This window comes from Akebia trifoliata, chromosome 5 (genome assembly GCF_017979445.1).
Source record: "Akebia trifoliata isolate Shusen 1 chromosome 5, ASM1797944v1, whole genome shotgun sequence".
In the NCBI taxonomy this organism is placed as follows: Eukaryota; Viridiplantae; Streptophyta; class Magnoliopsida; order Ranunculales; family Lardizabalaceae; genus Akebia; species Akebia trifoliata.
In genome coordinates this window covers 33,875,141-33,897,526 of record NC_141379.1, presented here as the reverse complement: position 1 = coordinate 33,897,526, position 22,386 = coordinate 33,875,141, and the positions used below count along the sequence as shown (strand labels likewise).

The window sequence follows — 22,386 nt, the reverse complement described above, 5'->3', positions numbered from 1 at the left end:
TTCTTTTGGGCTAGCGACTAGCTTTTCCCATTCAAGTCCTCGAGAGACAGAGAGTCTCCTTAGCAAGACCTCAGCCCTCACTGCCTCGCCTCGCCTCGCCTCGCCTCACGACCTCAGCCCCTCACGGTCACGGCCTCACGTCCGGCATCGGAATCTACAGGTAAGGACACACCAACCTAATCTCAAATATTTCCTTTTGATCTCTGCAATTTTTTGAGTTAGGGTTTTGGTAGGATTGTTCTGATGTTTAAAACCCAAGATTTGAGGACTGTTTAGATGTGTAAAAAACTGGTTTTGTGGGACTGTTTTAGTGGTGTAAATCTTCATCATTGATGCTTGCTTTTACACTTTTAAACAATTTTTTCAGACCAGTCTTGGATGCTAAAAGAAAAATGGATTTTACGACTTGTTTTGGTATAACAAAAAATTGGATTTTGGGACTGGTTTTATGCTGTAAAAACCCTAACGAATCAGAGATGCAAAAGAAACAATTATGTATAAATCCATAACGGCGTTGAGCTGAAATGAAACAGAAGCACTATGGATAACTGAAATTGAAGAGAAACCCTAGCTCTTTCAACAATTCTATCTTGTCTCCATTAACGATGCATAAACGAAGAAATTAACGATAAACGATTAAAGTGTAGAGAGATATACGCACATTTGAATGTAAAATCAACTTGATCATTTTAGTCGAAAAATCTTAAAAAATGAAAATAGATGGGTTTTACCAGTGTCAAGTTTGACAATAAAAAAATGTCGAATGAGACAATAAAAAGTGGCGAGAAGGGCAATAAATAAAAAGTGACGAGTTCGGCGATAAAAATGTTGACCTCAACAATGAATAAAAAGTGGTGAGCTCCACAATAACTACTAAGTTTCTGCCCAAAATTCAAGGACTATTTGAAAAGAAATGCCTCCGTCAGGATCCTCCAAGTAATTTTTTCATTAAACAAACTTTAACGTTTTCAAGAGACTCCAAACGAGGAATAGGTTAAAAAGCTTGATAACGTTATCCTCTCTTTTCCTTCTTCACTTTTTTTTACTTTTATTTTTTTATTTTTCTTAAACCTAAGGCTGTGTTTGGATTGAGAGAAGAGAAGAGAAACTCATTAAGAGAAGAGAAGAGAAAGAACCAAGTTTCTCTTGTTTTATTAGCATTCATAAGAGAAGAGAAATTATTTTTGTTAAATGACTATTATACCCTTCATAGTCTAAAGAACAATGATCTACTTGTACAATGATACAAAATATAAACACTTAAACTCCCTCCCTCTCGATTGTCCAAAAAAGTAATAATTCATAGAATATATATTTCAGATCATCATCATTGAAGACTTACTCCCTGTATCTGGGATGGGCTGAATGAAGCCTCTCTATCAATGGTTTGGATCAGCTAACAGTATCAATTTACCTCTAGGAAATCTATTTGGGGGAGGGGGGCAATGTTATGGCCCCTTCCCATGCATGTGTGGCATGTCTCAACTATATGCTCGACCATCCTTACTTTCCTTACTTCTAGCCAACATCTCCTTAGACATCCTATCAACTCTTCATATTATGCTTAGTTATCGACTCAATGTTCTTATACTATTCTCTTAGGGTGTCTTGTGCTCATTGTTAACTTTTTGTTTGTTGATTGATTCACATGTGCTGATATCAGTTGTTTTTTGTCGTATGCTCTTGAATGATATCTTTTTTGATGCCTATTGACAGGCTGATATAGCAAACAGTTGTTTCTATCCCTATTGCAGTTAAACAAATTATAGGAATTGGATTATAATGGATCATTCACGATCAACGTCGGGGAACGGTGAGGATAATGTAGGGATTCCAGAGGATTTGCGTTGTAAGAGGTCAGATGGAAAGCAATGGAGGTGCAGTGCAATGTCCATGCCAGACAAGACTGTATGCGAGAAACACTACATCCAGGCAAAGAAGAGAGCAGCTAATTCTGCATTAAGAGCCAGTATAAAGAAGGCCAAGAGAAAATCATTTGGTGAAAGTGATGTTTACTTGGAGAGTAAGAACGATGAAGTGGATACACCTCTCATGAACACAAAGAGTGGAGAATTCTCTGCATCCGTCTCTGGTAAGAAGTATAAGGAGAAAATTTCCAAAAGTCAGGGAAAATATTCTCCCGAGTCACCTCCCTTGAGGAGTTTGTATTCTCCCGAGTCACCTCCATTGAGGAGTTTGTCAATTCGCAAGCCTCAAAAACATAATGATGACACACAAAGAGAGAGTGCACAGTTTGACGAGAACTTAAAATCTTCATATAAGACGCCACCTCCGTCTGCCATGGAATCATCGAGAAACAGAAATCAGAGGAACTTTGATGCTAATGTTCTGGTGGTGAGTGACATCTCACCTTCTTTTGTATTGTGTTGTTAGCCTTTTTTCTTTGCCTCATCTATTTTGTGGCTCACTTGACTGAATGTGTGGTGCTCTCCCAGGAAGAAGACTCTGATGGAACCACAGATTCTTCCGATGAAGCTGGTGGGCTAACTTGCCATCAGTGTCGGAGGAATGACAGAGGTAGAGTTGTTTGGTGTCTGAGATGCGACAGGAGTGGATATTGTGACAGCTGTATTTCTAAATGGCAAGTTTGCACTCCATTATGTGGTTAAATAAATTGAATTTCTTGGATTTCCATCAGTTTAGTCAACTTTCTAACAGTCTTGATTACATACTTAATTTATCAGGTACTCCGACATCCCACTAGAGGAGATCCGGGACGTCTGCCCTGCATGCCGTGGGATTTGTAATTGCAAGGTGTGCTTACGTGGAGATAATATGATAAAGGTATACAAGAAACTATTTTCCTTAAGCTTGACTTAATGAAAGTTTCTCTCTTAGTTTCCTTAGGCAGACTTGCCCATCAATTAATAATTACTGCTATTGTCTCTTGAGTTGCAGGTTAGGATACGGGAGATAGCTGTGTCAGATAAGGTGCAATATCTTTACTGTCTCATGTCTTCGATTCTTCCTGTAATCAAGCAGATCCACTCTGACCAGTGTTTAGAACTGGAGCTGGAAACCAGGCTTCACGGTATGATGAGAATGCAGATAGAACCTCTTTTCTCTGCATGAGACATTTGTACATGATGGTATGTCTAATCTGTGCTGTCTCTCCAGGAACCAAAGAAGATATTCCCAGGGCAAAGTTGAATGTGGATGAGCAGATGTGTTGGTAACATTTCTAAGCACTTACCAACCCTAGTAAATCTAAATCCATTGGATGTTTGTATTGATTTTGTATTAGAAAGGGTGGTCCTCACCTAGAAGATCTTATGAATCAAATAAGAATCCTCTTTTCTTCACATTCTTCTAAACAATAAAAAATAACTTGCAAAATGTGGGGCAAAGAAGTGTTCTGTTTGAATGATTTTGATCAGGTTAATTTCTAATGTTGGAGTCTTTTAGGTGGGACCCATTGTCATAGACATGCTCCATATTTTGAAGACGATTAATCTGTTCGTAACGATGTGTGTGCAGCAATTGCTGTAGGATGCCCATCATTGATTATCATCGGCACTGTGCAAATTGCTTGTATGATCTATGTCTCACATGTTGTCGGGATCTTCGGCAAGAATCTATGCTCGAAGTCAATGGAGAATTAGAAGAAAATCAGATTTCTGAGAGAAGCCAGGATGGAATATCTGAGACCAAGCAACTGAAATCGTCCGAAATAAGAATGAATTTAGCAGATAAGTTTCCTGATTGGAGAGCCAACAGTGATGGAGGTATCCCATGCCCACCAAAGGAGTCCGGTGGCTGTGGTTGCCAATCATTAAGCCTAAGGCGCATATTCAAGATGAATTGGGTTGCAAAACTGGTGAAAAATGTCGAGGAAATGGTTAATGGTTGTAAGGTATATGACGTGGATAGTTTGCAATCTAATGGGTTAAGTAACTCTAATCTTCGCCAATTCTCCCATAGAGAGGACAGCAATGATAATTTGCTGTATTGCCCAGCATCTCAGGATGTCAAACGAGAAGGCATTTATTATTTCCAAAAACACTGGAACAGAGGTGAACCGGTTATTCTTAAGCAGGTATGCGATTTAGCATCAACTTCTAGCTGGGATCCAATGGCTATATGGCGAGGGATTCGGGAGACTACAGATGAGAAAACAAAAGATGACAACAGATATGTGAAGGCCATAGATTGCTTGAACTGGTCTGAGGTACACTTCAATAGCACACTATTCATCGAGGAACAATAAATTTTCATTGACCTCACTTTACACTGAACTGTATCGTTTGTTTTGGATCTTTATATTTTATAAAGTATTCATTGCCACAACAACTTTTCTTAAAAACACCGTGGTTTACTCACCCCACTTGCTTGCATCCATCTTTAAATAGGGATGGCAACGGGTGGGTTTGGCTTAACCCGGCCCTGGACCCGATTAATGTTGTTCACCCTGAATCTGTGCCGATTCCTACTCGGGGCTAAATTTTTTAAACCATCCTCGCTCCTAATAGTATTTCTAAAACCCGACCTGCCCCCACTCATCCTTTGATACAAATTTTTTTTTCCTTTTTTCTTAATCAAATTGGGAAATCCCCAATTTTTTTAATTAAAGCAATCCTAATAAGATTTTCGAAGATGCACATCCCTAATGATATTTCTATAAACTCTCCTGAGGGGGTATATATATAAATCAGGGCGGGGTATATCAACACTGTCCCCACCCCGAATCCGAGTCAAATTTTCAAAACTGCACCAAAACTGTTTAAAGGTGTGACAACCCGACCCTATGGGCGTGGGTTGGGGCGGGGCAAAATTGCCACCCTATCTTAAACGTCTTGAACCTTACTCTAATAGTGGTTTGATGTGACTGCAGGTTGATATTGAACTTGGTCAGTTCATCAAAGGATACACAGAGGGGCGAATCCATGAAAATGGTTGGCCTGAGATGTTGAAGTTGAAGGATTGGCCATCTCCTAGTGCCGCGGAAGAGTTTTTATTGTACCAAAGACCTGAATTTATGAGTAAGATCCCATTGCTCGAGTATATCCATTTCAAGTGGGGTCTTTTAAATGTCTCTGCAAAGCTGCCCCATTATTCCCTACAGAATGACGTGGGACCCAAATTTTTTATTTCTTATGGTACGTATGAGGAACTTGGCAGAGGTGATTCCGTTACCAACCTCCACATCAATATGCCTGACATGGTAGGTTCATTTTTGTTACTTGTCTTGACATTTTGTAGCTAAAACTTTTGTTACTGCATTGGATAATGAGTTTTGATCTGAGTAGTCTCAAAAAGGTAGCACATAAGTCCTTAAGCCTTGAACTTAATACATTCCAACAACTACCATGGAGTTAAGATTCTTAATCCTGAAAAGATGACCCATGTTCAGTTTTTTATGAACAATTTTAATGCCATAATGATTTGATCATGTATCTTGGACAGTGACAATTTCCGAATGGTTTATGAATAATGAACCAATACATTGGATGGTTACAATCATCTATTTTTTTCATTGAACACAGCCTTCTCACATATTTGTGCATGTGCCTGATCTGGTGAAAGAAGGAAACAAATTAGTTCCGATTACTCAAGTTTTACTTGTCTATTTCATGATTACCTTTGAGATACACATAAATTCAGCAAAGCAAATGGTTAATAAGTTTTGGTATTTATTGAATCATGTATAGGTATACCTGTTGATGCATACATATGAAGTGAAACTAAAAGGTTGGCAGCGGACAAAGATTGAAAAAATACAGAAAATTTTTAGGGAGTCCAATGTGAAAGAATCACTTGGGGATGCACCGATAAATTTGGATGAGGGGCATAAGTCACCTGATATGTTACCTAATGAACATGGTAAACAAAATGAATGTGGTCCAGTGTTGAATGCAAGTGAGGACGAGATCATGGAGGACCAATTGTACACCGGGACGGAATCTAGTTCTGGTAGTGAAAGGAAGGAAGTTGATTCTGGGCGGTCAGACAAAGATAGTGGAGATTTTTTAATGGAAAAAACTAAAGTGGGAGCTGTTTGGGATGTTTTCCGTCGGCAGGATGTTCCGAAGTTGATTCAGTATTTGACATTTCATTGGGAGGAATTTAAGAAGCCTGCTAGTCTCCCAAATGATTCAGTAAGTTTTTTCAATTTTTTTTTTTCGTTCCTGTAAATTGCAGGCTATAGATTTAGCTGACTGACCTTTAAGTGCTTGGGTTTCAGGTCATTCATCCTCTACATGATAAAGCAGTTTTTCTCAATAGAGATCATAAACGAAAATTGAAGGAAGAATTCAGTAAGAGCAAAACCTAACAATCTTTTAATATTGAGGAATATTCTAGAGTTAGTGAGAAGGATAGCAGAAGGCTGTCCTCCCTATCTATACAATGCACCTGATGTATAACAACATTATTGATTGGGTAAGACATATCTATAGATTGACTGAAGAAAAAAATGTCTATCAATCACATTGTTAGGAACTTAGGATCATCTATCAGGACAGACTTAGGCCTATGAGGTCTTTTAGGTGTGATTGAATGCACACCATGTATATAGTACAGATATGAGAGGACACTTTATTCTTGTCCTGCCACCCTCGAGTATTCCTCATTTTTTTGATGCTTTTTGGCCTTCTTTTGTAGATGAGAACATACCTATTTTCTGATAATCTGCCAAATGCTTGCTCAAAATCAAACTAACAATGCCATTCTTTCTCAGAAATAGAGCCATGGACATTTGAGCAACACCTAGGGGAAGCTGTCTTCATACCTGCTGGATGCCCTTTCCAAATTAGGAATCTTCAGGTGAGGTCAACTTTGTTGATAGCTTCCAAAATTGGAATATCGAACATAATAGATCTCGACAGATACAACAACATAAGATGGAGTTGACTGTTATCCGGAAATATATCTAAGAAAATTCTAGGATCAAAATTATCTAATATCTCACAGGAATATATTTGAGCAATTTTCCGTAGATCATTGTAAAAGTCATAAGTCATTAGGATTTTAGATGATGCCCGGCTTGGATATGATGGAATCTTACAAGAGTATGTCTCTGCATACAAAAGACCTTTGCAGTGGTAGTGGGTGGATAAATGTCTGTCTAGTATTACTTGTTATAATTGGATAGCGGATACAACCTGTAGCATTAGTAGCTTAACCAAGTTCTTTAGACTTACCCGACTCTGGTCTATATATATATATATAGGGTAGCGTTCGGCAGCCAAAACTTTGGGAGCCAAAGTTTTGTTCTATATGGCTAAAAGTTTCGGAATGGGCTGATTTTTTGTGAGGATGATCTACTCACCATAAAGATCACCCTCTCAACAAATCAGCTCATTCCGAAAAATCTAGCCAAAGTGTTTTGTCCCTCATTCTTCAACTTGTAAACCGTGGTTAGAAGGTTCGGAATGGGCTGATTTTACTCACCAGAAAGATCACCCTCACAACAAATCAGCTCATTCCGAAAAATCTAGCCCATATAAGAAAAAACACTTTAGCTTATCTTATTGGCTCTTGAACCCGACCCATAAATGTATAATGGGGTTATATGGACAACATGCCAACGTGACACCCAAAACCCCCATCAGGTGCCACATGTATGCAGAGCATGAAATTTTATGAACTTCCATAAAAAAATTGAAAAAAGAGATTTTTTCACTGTTGGATTTAAATTTTAAATCTGGGACTTCAATGTCCATCCATTTTCAAATCAAGATCTAGACCAAATTTTTTTTTTTTCAGGATTTTTTTTTTCAAATCCAATCTAGACTATATGAAGAGGGATGAGGTGTCATTTGGACCAACGTGGCAGTCCACATGGGTCAAATGTGGACCTCGGTCCATGCAACCTTTTCCCATATATATATATATGTTTTATTTAAGGTTCACTTCTGTTTTAATCCATGTCAGGAGTTTTCCTTCTGGAATCTCTCTGTATCCAAGTGTGCCTTGAGTGGTGTTTTTTGAAACAGAGTCTAATTTGTGCATATTTTCTTAAATGCTTATTCTGGTGATCAATTTATTACATGTCTACTGATTGTTTTTCCCTGAATAAATTTCCAGTCTTCGGTTCAGTTGGCCTTTGATTTTTTATCTCCCGAAAGCTTAGGGGAGTCTGTAAGGTTGGCTGAAGAAATCCGCTGTCTTCCAAATGTGCATGAAGCGAAGCTTCAGATGTTGGAGGTCAGCAAAGGAAATCTCTAAAGTGATAAATCCCTTTTTTTTTTTTTTTCCATAAAAGGTCTTTAATTTGTACAAATGGCTTTCATTGCAGGTGGGGAAGATGTCACTATATGCAGCTAGTTCGGCCATTAGAGAAGTTCAAAAGCTGGTACTTGATCCAAAGTAAGCAACTTAAATGGGCTTTGGCTCCTCACTTTTTTTATAAACAAATTAAAGACTTAATTCCCTTTTTGACAAAAAAGAAAAGAATAGAACCTCATCTTTGTGCATATTCTTGGTGCACATACAGGGGGGGGGGGGCAGATCCACCATATGAAGAGGTCATGACCCTCCGAAAAAAGATGGATGATTGTAGACAATCTTCTGATGTTTCGGATTTTTTGAGTTAGCGGATTTTCTCTGTTAGACTTGTCACATCGAGTAGCTGTGACCGAATCGCTGACCTTAACGCTTTGTTTGGATTGAGAGAAATGAAGAGAAAAGAAAACTCATTAAAGAAAAGAAAAGAAAAGAAAGAGAGAAGAAATCTAGTTTCTTTCCATATTGTTTGGTTTAGCAATAGAAAAACTTAAATTTGGAGAGAAAAAAAGGATAGAGTTATAATTTTTAGTGCTCTTTTTAATCATGAGCATTTCTTTTCTTTCTGATCGGGAGAGAAAAAACATACCCTTTTTTCTCTCCATTTCTCTTCGTTACTTTTTTTTTTTCTTTTTCTCCTCACTTAACAATCCAAACAAGAGAAATGGAGAGAAACTCACAGTTTTTCTTTTCTTTCCATTTCCCCCAATCCAAACACAGCTTAACGCAACTGCTAATGTTAGAATAATTTCTACATTATAAAGATTGTTGTCTGTCACACTCCAAGGTGAATTTTTCAGAGTATAAATGTAACCCCTCTTGTTTTGTGATCTTTTGCAGAGTTGGAGTGGAACTTGGATTCGAGGATCCTAACTTAACTGCGATGGTGTCTGAAAACTTGGAGAAGATTAAACGAAGGCGGATCACTTGTGTTTGAAAGTGTATAATATTGTAGCATTTCAATATAGGAAATCATTTATATATATTCCATTTCTAAAGTTTCATTCGATACAGGATTCAGTCCACCATCTGATTCAGGTCCCGTGGTACCAGGATTCGTCCCTTCCCGAAAACTGCTATTGGGTCCATTTATTAAATTATAATTTGATATATTAAAGGTCATTATTTGAGATAAATCTACTAATTGTAATTGATCTAAGCTACTTCAGATACTAGATTGTTATATCAGGGCCTTTATTACAAATAGTTTTCCGTTATATCTTCTCTTGCTGGTTAGACAATCTAATTCATTTCAACTTCTTAACGTCATTTTCTCCCTCTTTCTTGACATCGACCTGTTAAATGGTCCAGCTCTCTCTCTCTAAAACTGTACTTTCATATATATTTTTTAATATTATTATATTATTTGAAATTATAAAACACTTAGCACCAAATATTTATCTTATTTACCAGAATTAATGCTACATTTTATATTAAGGGGGCGGTTCAAGGGACATATGTACAAACAATGGTTTTTCAAAATATGGGTTAGAGGTTTTGGATTGAGCTGATTTTTTGTGAGGATGATCACTATGATGAGAAGATCATTCTCACAAAAAATCAGCTTAATCTGAAATTTCTAAATCCATCAAAAGTGATTTACAAATTATTGACAAAAAATCGATGATCCACATTCTAAATCACTTTTAATGGGGTTAGAAGTTTCAGATTGGATTGATTTGTTTTTCTGGATGATCTTCCCATCATAAAGATCATCCTCACAAAAAAATCAGTTCAATTCAAAACTTCTAATCTATATTTTGAAAATTTATTAATGTTACATTGTTTTTACATATATTTTTTCACATGTCCTTTGATCCTGACCCTTATATTAATACCCTTTTGTTATTTAAGAGAGATTATAATCATTTAAATATTAAAGTGGTTATATGCTCTTTCATATAAAGTGATTATATTTAATTGTTGTACATGTATATAATAGTTGATATGTGTGATGATTTGTCAAAGTAAAAGAAAAAAAATACGCTAGTTGATAGGGTTAAACTATTTTTTATTGGTTGTTGAGCGACTTATAACCTATTTCTAAATATGATTTTGAAAATTGTCCAAGATAGTCATGGCAAGACATCTTGGAATCAATTGATTAACGTGACAAAAATATCGGTATTGAATGATTTATATATATTAGATGATTCAAATGAGTCAACTTGATTTTTGAGATTAAAGATTTGAGTTTCGAGTTGTAAATTTCAAAAAATGACTCAAATGAGAATTGCAATTCTTTAAAAAAGGGCTTTGAAAACCTTCTAGAAGCTGAAACTCTATACAACAAGAATTTTGAGGTGGGATTTGTAACTCGAACTCCCACCAACTTTCATTTCCAAACACACCTGTGGAAGTAGCCAATTCTCACATTATTCGTGTGGAGGTGAACATAGCTGCTTTTCACTCGTATCTCGATGAAAAGCATCTATGATTTAGTACGTACATCCACGTCAGCGATGTGAGAATCGATGTACAAATTTCCGTACGTGCGGCACTATCGTGGGTTCTTACTTCGCAGCTACTCCTCCATCGAGCTCACCCCCTCATTTTCTCTGAAGCAACCGAGTTACGAAAACGAATGCAAAACCCTAACCGTAACATTTTTCTCTAATTCAATTAGGAGGGAACATTAACCGTAACATTCATTCTCTAATCAAAGGTTATTAGAAGGTTCAAATTCGATATAGGGGTTTCTGCTACCACTCTTCAAGCCCTAATCCCATTAATGTGTCATCGATCTGTAATGTTGGACTGCAAGCATTTTCGTGGATTTGGTTTGGGTCAGTAATGGAGATCTCGAAAGAGAAATCCATGATTATTCCCATGGAACTCGATATTGGAAATTCTGTTGAGTCTATTAAGAGATTATTAGAGTCGCAGAAGGATCTCTTTCACATTCAGATCGATCAGCTTCAGAAGGTCGTTGTCACCCAATGCAAGCTCACAGGAGTGAACCCTCTCTCACAAGAAATGGTACTTCTTTTGTTTTGTTAGGGCTTTTCTGCATTTTGATACTTTAATTCGTAGAATATCTCTTGAAAATTTCAATACTTTTTATGACTATCAAAGAAATTATATTTTTATTTATTTATTTATAGTTTTCTTGAGTAATTCATTGGAAATGAGGTACTTTTAATTCTATTATTGGGTGTAGAACAATTTAACTCATCCATTTTTATTTATTTATTATTTATTTTGGTATCTATACAGGCGGCTGGTGCACTATCAATAACCATAGGTGAGTCATTTGATTCCTTTTCATGTAATTGGTTGATCATGATTTCATTAATTCTTGATTTCTTCTAGTCCATATAGGGAGCTTAAAAGAACTGGATTATTTTGAAGATTTGTTTTCTAGGTGCCACATTCTATACATTTTAAGTGTATTTAGAGGTTCAAAATTGTTTCCAGAAACGCTTTTAGGTTCTTTTTGGCGGAACCTCAAACCCCACCTTTACCCATGGTTTTAAATCTCGTTCCAGACCGAGACGACTCATCCGATACGTCTTGGTATCGTCCACCAATGAGACGGATAGACAAGTCAAACGTATCAGACGAGATTTAAAACCATGGTTCATTTGTCAGCATTGTTGAACGAGTCGACTCTCAGAAAACTCATCCGAGACAACTCGCTCACGTTCATGGACAAGACGAGACATCAAAATGAGTTTTAAAACCACAGCTTTACTGGTGCCTACTCATAAAAAAAAAGAAAGAACAAAAAGAATGTAATTTCATTGTCGAAAGATACACTTGTGCTGTTACTTTTTTTTGTTTTTTGATGGTTTTCACATGTTATTCGGATATTTAGTTCACTAATGTTATGTTATGCAGGAAAAAGACCAAGGGATTTGTTAAATCCCAAGGCAGTAAAGTATATGCAATCGGTCTTCTCTATCAAAGATACAGTTAGCAAGAAAGAATCCCGTGAAATTAGTGCTCTTTGTGGTGTTACAGTTACACAGGTTCTTTACTTCCTCACACGCCGTCTATTATGTCGTTTGTGCATTGATATCATTTGATGTCCCTTTTATTCCCTAAGAAATGTACTACACACCAACAGACCCAGTTTTTCTTAAATCTTTTTCATATAAATTTTTGTTTAGAAAGAAGGAAAACTAGGAATATAACTCCACATATTTGGTCTTATTTCATGATAGAAGTGAAATTGAAACTTCATTGGTGTGTTTAGGTTTTGGAGGTATGAGTTGTCTAAACCTATGTTTCCTGATTCGTGGGTTCACTCAGTTCAAATTTGGGTTCGTGGTTCACCACTTGAGAATGAATCCGTTTCGTAGGGGTAGACAAAGACGAGGTCACAGTTTGTGGTTCACCACTTGAGAACGAACGTGGTTCGTAGAGGTAGGCAGAGATGAAGTCATTTGGAGGTTGAAGTGATGAATAGGGTAAAAAAGATGAAAGGTATTTGGTTGTTTTTCATCAGTTTATTAATAAAGACCAAGGTCAAAGGGGTATTCTATCAAGTTAAAAATTTAGGAGGATATCTTAATATATCAACATGTGGAGGGGGTGTGAAGAAATCAAGGCAAAATAAAGTAATTTGTTTGGTTTGTTAGGTTTAACGTACCCAAAGAAAATTGTACCGGGAACTGGTTTGGATCGAACCGGTTCACGGTTCGATACCTCTTTAATGAATTGGGTAACCCTGGTCTAAGCCATGGCTCATTTCTAAAGTGTGATATGGATCCAATACCTTGATGAGGAAATCTATCTCTGGGATAGCATCATTTCCTCAGCTGGCAAAATATTTCAGGAGTTTGAGTTGTATCTTAGATAAATATATTGCTTACAATCAAATATTTCTTGATGGCAGGTTCGAGAGTACTTTGCTGGTCAGCGCTCAAGAGTGAGGAAACTTATTCGTTTATCGAGAGATAAGGCAATTAAGTCTGATTCATGCAAGACATCTCAGGATGGGTGCTCCACTAGCTCTGATCTTGTCATGCCTGTTATTGATCAAGCTCCTTTGAACTCTGTGGACCTGAAGACCGTTGAAGAAGTGCTCTCGAACTCATTGAAGGAGGAAACAATTCCTGGAATAGATGATTCAGATAAAAATTTTCTTGAGAATATTTTCATTTTGATGAGGAAAGAAGAAACATTTTCTGGGCAGGTGAAGCTGATCGAATGGATCCTGGAAATACAAAATCCTTCAGTATTATATTGGTACTCATCATGCCATTTTTTTGAGCTTGGGAAGACAATGTTGGAAGGCAGTTTCATTACCTGACAGACATTCTCTAATATATATTTCAGGTTTTTAACCAAAGGCGGTGTAATGATTTTAGCGGCATGGTTGAGCCAAGCAGCTCTTGAAGAACAGACAACTGTTCTTCTTGCCATTCTTAAGGTGTTTATCTTAGTGCATGGTGTTTGTTCACCATATGCTTTGTTCAATCAAACCTTACACTAGCTGTAATCACTATTACGCAGGTTCTTTGTCATCTTCCATTACATAAAGTTCTGCCGGTACAGATGTCTGCTATATTGCAAACTGTGAACAGGTTGCGGTTCTACCGAATACCAGGTGGGTTTATTATAAATATTATTGTCTATTTTCTTGATTACCATTCTCTCTCTCTCTCTCTGTCTACAGTTTATGCATCTTTTTTTTCACATGACATAGACATTCATGATATAGTGCTGTTGGATATACTAATATACCATGGATTTTTTTGGGTGGTAACAAGATAAATTATCTTTATGCATCTTTTTTTCACATGACGTAGACATTCACGATAAAGTGTTGTGGGAGATACTAATATAATTTGGATTTTCTTGGAGGGTACTAAGATAAATTATTTATTATTTTTTCATTAATAAAAAGTTTTATTAGATCGTAAGAAATGAAAAAAGCTCATCGTGTGTCCTCCCCATTATAAAAAAAAAGTTTAAGTGCACGCTCTTTGATCAACTCTTATGCTTTTCATTGGTTGTATGAATGGTGTGGCTGTACGAAATTCTATCAGAATGATGAATGGCGATAATTTTATTGAATCATGTTACCTATTAAAAAATGTTGTCTAACTGAGCTTTTTTTTTTTTGGATAAATACAATATCATTTTTTGGAGGAAGAAAGGAGACCTGCCTAACAAAACAGAATGCAAACCAATGAACAATACAGTAGAGAAAAATTAGCAAAAATATATACTGCACAACCTCCCTATTCACGAGTCCCCACCTAAAGAAGTCCTCAAAGGAAAAAAACTGTTAAATTCTTGGAAGTGCTTACACCAATAGTGATTGTTAGAACACTGATGACCCCCTACACTGATTGCTTCTAACCCTCGATGAATCGTTCATTTCTGTTTCTCTCCTTCCAACTAACTGCAAATAGGATTGATTCCATCCAAATCTCTCTTCTAGAAGCACTTAGAAACCAAGATTGAAATTTAAATATTTATTTTGGCATAACTTTTTAGAACTGTCAATGGCAATTCTCCTTGGACCAGAGGCATGATTAGTACCACTTAGAGTAGCACCAACCATGGTTAACACATCCATTTGTTTTCCCTCGAAAAGCAATGGTCTCCACAAAATGGAGCCAAAACATTGATGGTAAATAATGAGAGACAACATTACAGCTTTCCATAATGCGGAAATTCTTTTTTGTGTTTGCAGTTAAGAGACGTCAGTGGGCGTACTTCTCTGAAGTAAGTTTGTGTCTTTGAAAGTCCCTGTTCTGCAGTGAAAAATGTTAATAGTTTTGGATTGGATTTTAAGTTCAAGCTTAATTAAGAGTTAGTTCATCCTACCTACTTTCAGTTAGTTTTTGACACAAATGACTTGAAAGGTTTTTTCATCGTTTATTTAATATTGGAATTTGTAAAGAGGAAAACTCTATTGCCCCGAAAAGATGCCATTGGATGCTTCCTATACACTGTTAGCGTTGTTTCTCGCTTTTTGGCCAATTAATCATCATCCTCATAATTGTTCAGACATGAAAACTGGAACCACCTGGGAAATAATCCACACAACCTGTCAACTCACTTAGTGGTATTAAGGGATGATTTTGCGGGCAACAAATTTTCCATTTGAAACATATTTCTATATCTTGCGGACTGACTTAGGAATGTCAGTTTTTGTTGTACCTATTTTTTATCCCATTTTTCATGATGTCCTTTTGAAACTTATTTATCTGATTTGAAGATCAGACATATCAAACAGGGCAAAGGTTCTATTATCAAGATGGAGCAAACTATTTGTTAGAAGTCAGGCTCTGAAGAAAACTTCTTTTACAAATTCTACTAATTATGCGCAGAAAGATAAATTCTTCGGCCAGAGGTATACCCATCTCTTCAACCCATATACATGAATTCTCTTTCCAATCCATTTCTTTAAAACATGTTTTATTTTTATGCAGGACCAGTGAAATGCTCAGCAATGATTGGCTTGCGAAAATTGATCTACCTGTAAGTGCTTTGTGGAAATCAATAGTTCCTGCAAGGAACATTTCCATTTTGTGAAGGGTTTCTTACCTTGGTTTTTGCTGCACAGGAAGAGAATTCTGCTCTCAGTTTTGAAAATTCAGAATATTGCAGGTATTAATTCCCTTATCAAGGTCACTAGGGCTTGGTTGGTGTGCTGTGTTGGTGAATTTTCTGCAAAAAAGGCCTTGGCATGAATCTCGATGGTGCCTTTGTGTTCCAAAATAGAAAAAATAGTAACACATTAATGTTCCCGGGGGCCAAGGAAAAGTTAATTCTTTCCTTTGTTACCCATTAATTGAAACAGAAAGTGAATGAGACATTTTTGGTAAAAGCACATCCAGACAGGCCCTTGGATACATCCTCGGTTTTAAGTACCGTGGTTGTTTAGGCTTATAAGCTTGAATATTTTTTCTCTTATCTGTTCAGAATTTTGAAACTCTAATCTTTCTTCAGGAAATCCGAATCTTCACAGAATTTAATCCTTCTCCCAGCATCCGCAGATGATTCAAATAAAAAGCATCATCGTGGCGTGTCTTCACCTCGTATCCTTCTACTCTTCTACCCTTCAAATGCTCTGTCTGAGAGGAAATACTTTCAAATCTACTGGAGGGGATAACTCTTTAAAAAATTATACATTGGGATATTTGCTTGAATGCCTCACGAATAATTCTCCTTTTTAATCTTTGTGCTGGGATTGCCCCTTATTTTGGTAAGTTAAGATATTGCATTATGAGGATGAAAATCAACTGAAATTACAATAAGCCATAAGGATGGAACTTCTTTGTTTCTTTTTGTAAGGGAATACTTTGGTTCTATGTGATTAGTAAGTATATTTTATGAAGGGTATGAGAATCAGATAAATTACTTAAATTACAGAAGCCTATTAGAATCTCCAATTACCAATATGAGGTTTCGAGATCTCACAATGGTATTGAAAATGATTTATGTTAATCAACTTCTTTTACCATTTCATTCATGAATGATTTCTCAATATACACATTGAGAAGAATATTTTTTTCTGCATAGTCTTGGGAAAGTGTTTAAAAACTTGTGGGCAGTCAAGAAATCATACTCGATCCGCCTTTCTTTTGACAGGGAGCACCTTGAGAAAATTATGCTTTTGGTGTTAATGGAAAGCTTGCAAGTTCTAAATTTGGATATAATGGATTGAGGTCTAAAGTTCATTTTGTCATCCATTCAGACAAATTTGAACCTTTATAGTATCTTTGCACGGGTCTGCATTTCTTCTTTGTTTTGTGGTAGATGTTATCCAATATTTCAGTCCTTGACAAGCCCTATAATGCATAATTATAGCTATTCCGTAAATAATTCTACAGTTTGCATCACCAAGATAGGTATAGATATTAGCAATTCCCCATTTTCTTGGGATGCAAAATTGTTGCAATTTTTTATTCCTTTTTCAATATCACTTCTGAGAAGGGTTTAGCAGCTTTTATATTGTGTGCTCTGTGCGCAGGGCTTCCAATGACCTCTTTTGCTTTTATGTCTGAAAAAGGAATTTTGGAAATTCGACATTAATTATGGCAAAGCTAAATGATAAAAAGTGTATTCTTGTTGGTTTGGAAGTATTACAGAATTCTTTTAAACATGTTTGCCAAGTCATGGAGTTCTATTCCTTAGCTGGTTACAGAAACCAAAGAGCGTAGAAAGATTCTCCTGGTGGAACAGCCAGGCCAGAATACTTCCCGCAGAAACCATCAGGTTGGAAGAGCCATGCCTTCAAACCAAGGCCGTCCAATGTCGGTCGATGATATCCAGAAAGCAAAGATGCGTGCAATATTCATGCAGAACAAGTATGGTAAACCTGGAGGATCATCTACTGAAAGTAAACTGCAGAAGCCAGAAGATCAAAACAAATCCTCTGCTTCTCGGAGAAACAATTTACTTCCGATGTCTAAAATGCCTGTTTTGCCGAAAATTGACAAAGACAAAAAACCTATGGTATTTACCTCAGAAGCTTCTCCTTCTCTGCCAGAAGCTTCAATGGATTTAAAGCCAAGCCCTGGTCCCCCTGAACCGTCATGGGAGAAGTTGAAGATGGATCAAATCCCATGGCAGATGGCACCAGGTACAGTTGTTTTACCTGTTAGTTCATTTTGCTTTTTGTCAAATGATATTGTTGTAGAGAAAATATTGATCTTTTAATAAATATTTCAGTTTTGGATGTTTTTTTCTTCCAGAATTTAAAATGTCCGGTCATTCAAAATTGGGCACATTGCAATATGATGTATTTCCAGTGAAAATCTTGGAGACCAATTGAATTAAAAAAAAAAAAAAATATTCGGCACAAAAAATTGAACCTATTTTGTTTCCTGAATTAGTATACAGATCTCATTAATTTATCATTAAAAATATTGTTTCCAGAAATACAAACTTGGAGGAATGCTGTTGTCAGGGTTTCTGCATCCCAGCAAAACTTGTGTTGTACATGGAACTTGTAAAATTTCAATTTGAGCAGTAGGCTTTTGGATTGCTTCCTCTAATTTTTTAACCATCAAATTTATTGGTAAAATTATCCGAGGACAAATTTCTTTTTTTTTTTTTTTTCCCGCTTAGAAGGCATTCCTAAATGGCTGCAATTTAATTGTGAGTCCAATCTTTCTGCGTGTATGACATGTATGTATTAATCATAAAGATGGGTCAGGTCTAAGATCAGGAATGTGAACGACTTGACCTTAGTATAAATCGTGGAAGTAGACTTTGTTGCCATTATATTAGACATCGAGTAACCCCTATGTCAGCAAGAAGTTTTGTTTAAGACAGTCTACCTTGAGCAATGGAAGATACATTGGGTATCAGATAGCAAATAACAATCTAAATTTGCGTTCTTGGAATCGTTAATATCTGCTTATTTTCCTCTGGGTCTTTCGGTATGGAAGTTGGGAACTTGAGCACAGAAGATACAGTTTTGAAGTATCATATATCTAAAAGTTCAATGATGCAATTTCATAAGGTGTCCAATGTGCAGAAATGCTAGCCTTGTGTCCATTGTTCAGCAAAATTGTGACTATTAACACGAAGAGCGGTCAGGTTACATGAGCCTAATAGGCAGGCTTGATCATGGTTTAAAATGTCGTCTCGAGGCATTATCTTGGTTAGTGGGAAAACTTGTAAGTCTCTATCAATACGAACTTTTGAACTAATCGGCGACATAACTTGATTTTTTAAAATCCTGGGCAAGGTTTTCAGAGATGAAACTAAATATCAAACCATTCGTGACTATGTTGATGAGTTTTATTGCCATTAAGAATTCGGATGTGTTTTTTATATTTAGCACAAATGCTTGGGTAAATTTAAAACTCAATCAATTATTTGGAGATTCCCCATTGGAAAATATGCCTTTTTTCAGAAATCAAACATAGCTGGATGGTATAAAATGAACATCAAATATTAAAAAAGCTTGCTATCCTGGCAGAGTCCAGTTCAAGTCTGGACTGTTATAACGTGATGATGGATAAGGGATCCAATTTTGCTTTACTTCTTGAATGTTAATTTGCTTGTGTTCTTTCTCTTTTGCAATTTCATTCTTATTTTTGTTATATAAAGTAAATTTCAATTTATAATCTCTTGAGGGTTTCCAACTTTTTCTGTCCGTACTCCATTCTGCAGAAATTAAAATTGATGGTCATTGGAGAGTTGGTGTGGGTGAGAAGAGCAAAGAAGTTGAAATTCAGACAAGGAGGATACAAAGGGAGAAGGAAACCACCTATCAGAGAATAGAAGCCATCCCATCCAATCCCAAGGAACCGTGGGACCTTGAGATGGACTATGATGACACCTTGACCCCAGAGATTCCAACTCAACAACCGTCCGATGCTGATCGTACCGAGACATTGTCTTCCCCTCGTAATACTGAAAATACTGCACATACTCCCCTTGCTACCCCAGCTGTTGTTAGTAGTGATAATGCCCCTGAACCAGATCTTGAGTTGTTGGCTGTGCTTCTCAAGAACCCGGAACTAGTTTTCGCTTTAACTTCTGGCCAAGGTAGTAACTTAATGAGCGCTGAGACAGTGAGACTGCTTGATATGATCAAGACTAGTGGGATCAGTTTAAATCGGGTGGAGGGCAATATCAAGAGCACCGAAGTGATGACATCTCTACCATCACCAACTCCATCCGAACCCGTAATGGTGTGTAATTTAAATTTGATATCAAATAATTCTGAAAAATGGATGGGTACATTTGATATCAAATCGTCCCAATTTTGTTCATTTTCATTAAAATAAATTTTGGTCTCGCTTTAACGAAGAATCTCATAATTTGCAGAATGGATGGAGAGCAGAAGTTGCCAAGGACTCATTTTCGCAGCCATTCTCAGTTGGCAATGGAGAACACCCACTTTTGCAAGAAAAGCTTCCTGCAACTGGTTTGGTGCAACCTCAAACACTGACAGCCAGCTATGCTTTGCCACCACATTTACCAGCCAATGTCACCTTGACTCAACCGCATCTAATCATCAACTCAGAAATCCTTCCTACAGGATTGAATCCACCTTCAATGGTGGCCCCTTCTTTCCCAGAAAGAATACATTATGCTGCAAATCAATCTTCACCATCCATTAGTCCATTGCAACAAAGTATTCTGCCTGCGGGGCTTATGTCACTGCAGACAGAAACAAGAAATTTCGGACGAACTCAAAATGTGAAACCTGCGCCTGTATCAATTGTTCTGAATCTCCCGAATGATGGATCCTCGATTACATTGCCCTCGTACCCATTAAGGCCAGAACCACCTCTTTTACCTGACCCTCCTTTGTTACAACCTTTGCACTCCAATACACAATGGAACAGAATTTGTACTGGAAGACAGAACCCATTGTTTGATTCCAGTAGTGGTAGTAGTAGACAGGTCCATGAGGGTTGTGTCTCAAATACCTGGTCCCAGGATAACCAGAACTTCAATAATTTGCCTGGAGGAGCGGTGCGGGCTCATTCTCATTGGGAGAAAAAGGAGTCTGTACGTGAGCCAGAGTTTGAAACGTGGAGTCCAGAGAGGAGTCGAGAGAGGTCTCCGGACTACCGATATGGACGGAATTTTCCAGAATCAAGAAAGGATTCTGGTCAGAATTCTAGAAGTGATCGATCAAGGAGATGGGATTCTGGCCGTAGAGATTATAGGTCCTACGAGAGTAGAAGGTGGCGTGACCGAAGGCACTGAGTGTATATTATTCATTGGTCATCATAGTAGAGCAAAAGAGCTGTGATTATTCATTTTGAATCCATTTTTTTTAAGGGTGTTAGAGAGGTGGAGATATTTCTGACCTGAAAAAAGGAGAACTAACCAAACTTACCAGCTTTTCAAATGTCTGCCTCTATTTTTTATGAGAAAGGACTTAACTGTGAGAATATTTCAGAACTACCCTTGGAAGTACTGGGATTTAAATACTGATCTCTCTGTTAAAAAAAGGGGAAAAATGTTCTTGAGGTTGACCCTGGACCTTCTCCTTTGGAGAAGCAAGCCTTCATAATTTATTTGATTACATTTTGATTTTCGTTTTTGATGGTGTAATAAGTTGAAGATGATTTTTTTTTCTTCTAATTTTTCTAATTACTCGTAGGGGGAATGAAGTTGAGGGACATTTCATCGGTTAAAAAGATGGGGTTATTTCTAATTTTCATCAATTTTGGAGGGTATATCAAAATCACACAATAATTGTGTTGCAAGTCTTTTTTATGAGATTTTATCCTACATGGCTTGTATCCAAAACGATCTTCCAATCCAACAAAGTTGATAGAAGATCTTTGATGAGCTGTGCAACTTGAGCGGGATGGAAACCTAGCCAAAAGTCTAGGGCTGGCAACGGAACGGTTCGGTATTGGATCAATACCATTTTAATACCTATCCGGATTTTTTTTAAGTAGGTACTCTGATCAGATTAATGAATATGTGAACTGAATCTGATCCGTTTCATTTAATTCTTAATCCGAAACCCATCTGATCTGAACACATGCTTTATTATCAATTTATCAATGTTTGAAAAATTTTAAAAAATATAAAATTAAAAAAAAATCTACTTTCCAACTACAGTCATAGAGGGAAATCAAAAAGACAAATGTTTTATCTATACGAGTGTATATGATAATAATAATAATAAAAAATTATAAAAAATATGTTTGGATCGGATTAAGATACACCCAAAGCCAATTTTCATATTTTTCGGATCAGATCGGTTTGGACTGATTCGGACACCAGCTATATTTCAGATTATTGCCAACTCTAGTGTAAACTCATGCTTGAGATATTTAATCGAAGTTCAACCCAAGATAAGACTAAACCCAAGCCCAGCTCGGGTTGCCTAGGGTTGGTTTGGCTGTCTCGTTAAATGCATGGCTTCGTTTGGAATGTAGAACGGTACGTCTAGTGGAAGTGTTTATTTTTGGAATCGTTTTTTCCCCTAACAGTGGAATCAATAGTGCCCATTTTTTCCATTGAATTTAAAATAGATGAAATTTGATTTTTCATGCAATCAAATGAACACTTAAATACACTATATGGTGTCTTTCAATCATTCATTTAAAAAAGTTCAGCAATTCTTGTATCAGAGAACCATGAATTAAAAGTCTCAAATAGTTATTTATTTATTATTATTATAATTTTTATGCTTATGGTCCATTTTCAACTTTTGCATTTGATGGTAAACCCAAAATTCTTACTCCAGAA

General features: G+C 36.8%; 2 protein-coding genes across 4 annotated transcripts; both read left to right on the top strand.

Annotated features, from left to right (window-relative positions):
* On the top strand, positions 1–9,461 carry LOC147402430 (JmjC domain protein JMJ24). 3 transcript variants are annotated; one of them, XM_086444084.1, is made up of 14 exons: positions 1–160; positions 1,755–2,352; positions 2,457–2,602; positions 2,706–2,805; positions 2,920–3,052; positions 3,139–3,193; positions 3,499–4,189; positions 4,853–5,182; positions 5,670–6,116; positions 6,203–6,275; positions 6,698–6,783; positions 8,047–8,166; positions 8,258–8,328; positions 9,085–9,461. In XM_086444084.1, the coding sequence occupies exons 2-14, from the start codon at positions 1,783–1,785 to the stop codon at positions 9,179–9,181; spliced, it is 2,919 nt and encodes a 972-aa protein (XP_086300210.1). In that variant the 5' UTR covers positions 1–160; positions 1,755–1,782; the 3' UTR covers positions 9,182–9,461. The 3 variants fall into 3 exon arrangements, with proteins under 3 accessions (XP_086300210.1, XP_086300207.1, XP_086300208.1); XM_086444081.1 differs by having other exon boundaries at positions 1,755–2,355; XM_086444082.1 differs by having other exon boundaries at positions 15–160; positions 1,717–2,355.
* A 1,009-nt stretch (positions 9,462–10,470) lies between these two features.
* On the top strand, positions 10,471–21,423 carry LOC147402429 (homeobox protein LUMINIDEPENDENS-like). Its single transcript, XM_086444080.1, has 13 exons — positions 10,471–11,223; positions 11,461–11,488; positions 12,085–12,215; positions 13,085–13,437; positions 13,528–13,621; positions 13,705–13,798; positions 15,427–15,556; positions 15,636–15,684; positions 15,770–15,813; positions 16,156–16,244; positions 17,354–17,791; positions 19,333–19,856; positions 19,993–21,423. Exons 1-13 carry the CDS (start codon positions 11,038–11,040, stop codon positions 20,881–20,883), a joined length of 3,051 nt encoding a protein of 1,016 aa, XP_086300206.1. The 5' UTR covers positions 10,471–11,037; the 3' UTR covers positions 20,884–21,423.
* The last annotated feature ends 963 nt before the right edge of the window (positions 21,424–22,386 follow it).

Coding starts and splice junctions, on each gene's coding strand:
- LOC147402430 (XM_086444081.1), top strand. CDS start 1,783: ATGGATCATTCACGATCAACGTCGGGGAACGGTGAGGATAATGTAGGG. Junction 6,117..6,202: donor CTAGTCTCCCAAATGATTCA/GTAAGTTTTTTC, acceptor CTTGGGTTTCAG/GTCATTCATCCTCTACATGA. Junction 6,276..6,697: donor AAAATTGAAGGAAGAATTCA/GTAAGAGCAAAA, acceptor ATTCTTTCTCAG/AAATAGAGCCATGGACATTT.
- LOC147402429 (XM_086444080.1), top strand. CDS start 11,038: ATGGAGATCTCGAAAGAGAAATCCATGATTATTCCCATGGAACTCGAT. Junction 11,224..11,460: donor ACCCTCTCTCACAAGAAATG/GTACTTCTTTTG, acceptor GTATCTATACAG/GCGGCTGGTGCACTATCAAT. Junction 15,814..16,155: donor GAAAATTCAGAATATTGCAG/GTATTAATTCCC, acceptor ATCTTTCTTCAG/GAAATCCGAATCTTCACAGA.